The 5,951-nt window shown below is 52.4% G+C and overlaps 1 protein-coding gene across 1 annotated transcript; it reads right to left on the reverse strand.

Annotated features, from left to right (window-relative positions):
• Nucleotides 1–380: 380 nt before the first annotated feature.
• Nucleotides 381–2,864, reverse strand: LOC126537091 (thiol S-methyltransferase TMT1A-like). Its single transcript, XM_050184235.3, has 3 exons — nt 2,358–2,864; nt 1,351–1,570; nt 381–844 (listed from the first exon to the last, which is right to left on the reverse strand). The coding sequence occupies exons 1-3, from the start codon at nt 2,663–2,665 to the stop codon at nt 440–442; spliced, it is 933 nt and encodes a 310-aa protein (XP_050040192.1). The 5' UTR covers nt 2,666–2,864; the 3' UTR covers nt 381–439.
• Nucleotides 2,865–5,951: the final 3,087 nt, after the last annotated feature.

Here is a 5,951-nt window from a genome sequence, read left to right on the forward strand (position 1 = left end):
AATGTCTTCATTGTCGGTGTGATCGAGCCTCAAGGAGGGAGGCCCCGGTGGAGCCAGTCTCCCGGCCCCGCCTCCCTTGACCCCAGCAAGGAAGTGTTCTTTCTCCACCTCTCTCTCTCTCTCTCAAGGAAAATAAACTAAAGTGTGCACGTCATACTGTCGTGTATGCTATAACGCTGTCACTACGTTCTTCGTCTTATTTTATCTCCGACCGTGCTATGTGCCACGCTGCCATATGTCTGCTTGCATCCAGCCCGCACTCTCCTGCCACATGTAAAAAGCCTTTCACGATCACCAAAGCGCGAACCCCGCCTGCTGCTTCACTTTAACATACTATACGACCTTCACTGTACTTCACTATACAACCTTCTGTTGCGTGGTCAAAAATGAGTTTTACTAATGTACACCGTTACTAAATGACGTGGCACGCGCGGCGGCACTACGCTGTCGACGGCACTGCGGCAGCCAGCGGCTCAGCCTCTGGTCCCAAGCCAGCGGGGGGCAATTCCTCGGGCACAGCCGGTTGCGGCATCGGCTGGTTGACGGCGGGCCTCGCAAGCAGCTGCGGCGGCGTGCGCCGAGCCGATCGGTACACGGGGCCAGGCGCGCCCGCCTTGGTGGCCACCCCGTAGACGTGCCGACTAATCAACGCCAGGATGGGCAGGTAGACCTCCTTGAGGGACACCTCCCGGAAGCCGGCTTCGACTATCACGGCGCTCGCGTCGCGACCCAGGTGGCAGCCGCACGTGAGCAGTTGCCACAGCGGGTCCAGGAAGAGCTGCAGCTGGTAGACCCACGAGTCCCGCGGGCAGGCCACGTGCTCCATGAACAGCATCTTGCCACCCTTAGGTGCAGCGTAAGGAATATGGATGTCTTAAGTGGAGAACGAAACAAATAAGATTGTGTCGAGCAGCAGTTTGGGGGGTGCCCATGTTTAGGCTATACTGCGACTATTTCGTACTCATTGTCTCCTTTCAGTTCTGTGTGCCCGCACTCACGAAGCAGTTTGAATGCACTTAGACGCATACAGGTTAGGAGTCAGCCAATCTTGATAGCGATGACAGCAAAGGCTGTCGGCCTATGGATGACAGTTCTCAGGAAAAGCTTGAATTTCCTGTTCCTTTCATCGCAATGCCCAGTGGTCGATCTCGGCGAGCGACGCGACGGTGTACAAGCCAATACGAAGGGACAAATGAATGGATCAGAAACGAGAAAAGTTACAAGCCCGTGTTTTGTAAGATTTAACGCGAAAATGAGCCCTTTTGTCAAAACCGTAGTGCGGGGCTGATTCACGGCATCCTGCGTTCGCCATGATCGCTAAAGCAAGTATACGCGCGCAGTGTTTCTTACGGGAGCGAGGACCCTTCGGCACTCGCTGACCAGCTTGCGGGCGTCGGCAACGCTGCAGAGCACGTGCGTGGCGATGACCGCGTCCACGTGGTTGTCCGGCACCTGGGCCAGGTCCTCGCCGCTGGTCAGCAACCACTGCTCCAGCTTGATGTGTTCGTACTGGCTCTGACGCCGCAGGAACTTGGACCGGGCCGTGGAGGTCCGGTCCACTGCCACGTACCTGTAGCAGGAACACCCGCACAGCAGTTATCATTTGAAATCTAATCTATAAAAGTACAGCGCTTCAGAACACACTGGCAGCGCTTCTGAGATATTGCCATGATCGCACTCGTAATCTCAACCGTAATGGGGGGGGGGGGGGGGAGGGCAATAGTGAAGCTTAATTAGCGGTTGGAGCTCATTAATTGGTTTAATGCTGTAGAAAAAGCTTCATGAATTTCCTGTTCCTTTCATTGTGGTGCCTAGCAGCATGTGCTACCCTTGTAGCACTTCTTGAACGCTGCGAGACGATATTTACGTTGAAGGGTTTTAATAAACTATAGAAAGCGGGCCGGGTAATCAGGATATGAAAGTAAGGCGCGATAAGCGCTTCACTCGCCAACTCGAAAGTGCGAGATTGTTTGTCGACTCTAAATTTTTCTGTCTGAACCGCTTGTCTTTAATTAACCCTGCTGCCCTGGTAGATTCGTTTCAGAAACAAACATGAACGCCGACCGGTTAACTCTAATCGCGCCATCCTGTTGCCCTGAGGGCATTTTTTTCTTTTTTGTCTGTTAGCCTTTAACACTGTGATGTCAAAGGCAAATCTAGGCATGAAGACTTTGTGGAAATAAATTGTCAAAATGCGTGCTGTGTAAAAGACGATTTATTGTGACGAAATGATTTTATATCAGTGTCTGGTGAGCTAGCACACAAAACGGTTGGGATGTGTGATCACACATTTACGTTGACTTGTAGGCAAGCAGGCAATAAAGGAGCAGAGAAAAAAAGAGAGATGTCATTGTTACCTGACGTTCCTGAAGATGTGGCCTAAATTTCGTCCCGGTCCGACGTCCACTTCAAGCACGCGGATGGCGTCCTCGCGCCGCAGCTCGGGGTCGTGCGAGACGAGGTCGTTCAGCTCGAACATGATCTCGCGCCGAATGCCCTCGAAGGCGCGCTTGATGAGCGGGTGCAGCAGCGGGTAGAAGACCCAGGTGGCGAACAGCTTTCGGCAGCAGTGGCTGCGCTGCAGTGCCAGCAGGAGCACGGCGGCAGGCAGCAGCATGGCCGCCGACAGGTACGTCGCGAGCGTCAGGAGCGAGACTCGAATCATGTTGCCCCCCTCCGAAAGGTTGCCTGTTGTTCTTCCTCGGAAACGTCAAGGACAAGCCGACGGAGAAGAGCTTCGCTTCCGTTTCTTCTTGCCCAGGCGAGTGCCGCGTTCGCCACGCGGCGCATCGCACGAGACGTTCCTGGCCAACGTTCGAGAAAAGACGTCGACGACGAAGTTTTGGCTACGAAGTTCATTCTCGCTTAGTTGTTCCCTAGTGAAATGGCGCAACCCACTCTGGGTAATCGGCATTGAACTGGGCGGTGAAAAAACTGTTCTCAATTTTTTCTGTCTTTATTTTCTTTGAGGAAAGTAAGGTGAAATGAAATAGGTATCTTGTAAATGGGATTTCAAGTGTCCTCTGTTACAGGCCTCCCACTCTGCCCGGAGAATCAGGTCCCTCCGGACCTGAGTCTCCGGGGCATTCGTTTAATATATGTGGAATATCTGCTTTTGGATGAGAGCATAGCTGACATGTGGCAGAGTATACGTCTGGGTATATGAGTGACCATGGATTGGGTAGTGTGTCTGTTTGGAGTTTTCTACGTGTTACCTGTTCATGTTTGTGTAGATTTTTGTCCGGGGTTGGGCAATACAACCTGTGGTTTCTATATAGTGTATCGTAATATTTTGGTATGTGTCAATTTGGTCCTTCGCCGATATAAGATCCGGGTCGCCCATTGCCCTGCTGATAAATCCCTGGCGCAGTATTGTGCCAACGGGCAACACGCGGAATCCCTCCATGAAACTTTACTTTCTGCAGCTGCCGGCAGGCAGCGAAATGAGTTTATGCTTGGGCCGTCGCCCCCGTCGCGGCCAATGTCGCCAATTCCCGTTAGTGCAGGCAAGTTCACACTTAAAAAAAGAACATGAAATTAACTGTGCCAAGTATTATATTTAACGCCGCAGACTGTAAGATGTGATATTACTGCGAAATTCGAGCAAGAACAATGAAGCGGTCAGCGCAAAATCTTTTTTTCGAAGAGTGCGAATGCGCCCCCTTCACTGCGGGGCGACGGCGGGGAGCCACGGAGGAAGGAAACTCAGGAGAGGCCCTGACGTCACTTTCTGTGAAAGTGAAGCCGGAAGTTGGCGTTGCCCATGGCGTTGCTCCGCCTATCGGGTCAGCTCTCCCCTCTTGTTTACATTTATCGCGAAACCACGCCGCGCTGCGCGCAACCGTGGTGCTCGGACGCGCGCGCTCCGCAGCAATACTAAACAATCGTTTGCACGTTAACATGATTCCGCCAAAGAGGGCAATATTTCCCGCGGATATTCCTTCGTCCGTTGCCATTACCGTAGTGCGGTACATTGCGTACAGCGTTGCATGCGCGTTCATTTCACGAACTTTAGTTCCTCGTGTCCCACCTGGCCACAGCAAAATCCGGGATAGCACGGTCCAGCTAACGCAACAAAACACGGAGACTAACGCGAACCTTCCCGCACAGCGCCTTTGCCACGGTACGAAGCCTACGGAGCAACACGTGTGAATGCACAGCAGAACCAAACCAAAGCCGCCATTGTGACCCGAAAGGCGTGGCTGCCACGACAAAGAAATAAAAAATCAGCAAAAAAGAGCAGAACCTACTACGTCATTTCCTCCACACTTTTCTCCTAGCGCACGGCACCGTTAATAAAGATCTATAAACGGTGGCGCACGGAGGGGATAGGGCCACAGAACACCTATACAAACTTAGAGAAGGGAAACTGTACCTTCCACAGTGCTACGGAAATAAGCGTAGCGGTGGCGTCGTGAACTAAAGTATGTGACCACGGGTGGCGCTGTACAACAGGAACAGGTCAGGGAAGCAGTACAAAAACTGGAAGGAAATTGGACAGCCAAGTTCGAGGAGCTGAAAGCAGACCTGAGGGAGGAGCGGGAGAGGCGGTTAGCTTTGCAGGCGAAAGTCGCCGAGTTGGTCAAGGTGGAGGCGGTGCAGGCCGCGCAATTAGTAAGAACCGTGGCCGAGCTTGGAGAAGAGAAGGAAAGGAGAGCAGAACTGCATAGGCGGCTCGATGCGCTTGAGACGCGCGCAGCGGAGAATGATGGGTCGGGACACCAAGGCGGGGGCAAAAACACAGAAAGTAGGGTAGACCCTGCATGCGAAGTCGGGGACAGGGTGGCAGAGCAAGCGGTAGTCAGCTCGCCGCCGGTGAGTCGGCGTAGTTATAGCGAAGCAGCGCAACACACCCCGCGGGAGGCGACGCTGCAGCCACAGGGGCGCCAGCGAGCGCGAGGAGAGGAGGGGAACAAGCTAACCCCAAGGAATGAGCTTATAGCCAATGATAAGCACAACCTGGAAGTTAGGAGGGAGGGAAAGAATGCCCTAGTACTTATCGGTGGTGATTCAAATATGAGGAGGTGCAAAAGAGCTATAATGGAGCGTGCAAAGGGCGATAGGCGGGTAGCAGTCGGGACGTTCCCAGGCAGGACAATGGACGCGGTACTGAAAGAAACAAAAAGCGAGCTTTCTGAGAATGTTGCAGAGCGCAATTTGGTAGTGGTAGCGGCGGGGCTAAATGATGTGTTGAATGGTGAAGCTGCAAAAGTAGTGGAAAGATTAGCGGAGGGAGTGGACGATTTAAGGGCGATAGCACAGCAAGTCCAGATCGTGGTATGCACAGTGCCGGAGGTGCAAGGAAGGAACGGAGCAATTGCCAAGGACGTTGTGGCTGTAAATTGTGAAATAAGAAAGCTAAGCCAGGAGAAAGGATTTGAAGTGGCAGACATAAACAGAGAAGTGCATAGAGCAGGCTTTGGCGGAGGCTTTACACGAGATGGCATCCACTTTAATGGAAGGCTAGGAGCCGAGATCGGCTGGCGCCTGGCAGGTCGGGCAGTAGCTTTTTTAGGGGGTCCGCTGCGCCTCAGGGCGTAGGGGTAGGTAGAAATAGTGTAGAAAGTGCAATAGAGGCTGACGCCAATAAAATGGCCACTAGGAGGTCCAGGAAGAAAACTACAAATAAATTTAACACCAGGATCAGGTACATAAACATGCAAGGTGGTAGAAAGAGAGCGAGGTGGTTAGAAATAGAACAGCAGTTAAAGGACGAAGAAGTAGGTGTATACGCGCTATGCGAAACACACCTCAGGGATCTAGAAGACCCACCGCTTATTGAAGGCTACGTCTGGGAAGGGAGCAATAGGACAACAACGGAGAGGAAGGGAGGAGGAGTAGGTATGCTCATACACCAAGGAACAAATTGGCAAAGAATAAAGTTAACTTGCAAAGAACATGTCTGGGTATCAGGTACAATTGCCGGTAAAAAGGCATGGCTAGGAGTAGTT

This window comes from Dermacentor andersoni, chromosome 4 (genome assembly GCF_023375885.2).
Source record: "Dermacentor andersoni chromosome 4, qqDerAnde1_hic_scaffold, whole genome shotgun sequence".
In the NCBI taxonomy this organism is placed as follows: Eukaryota; Metazoa; Arthropoda; class Arachnida; order Ixodida; family Ixodidae; genus Dermacentor; species Dermacentor andersoni.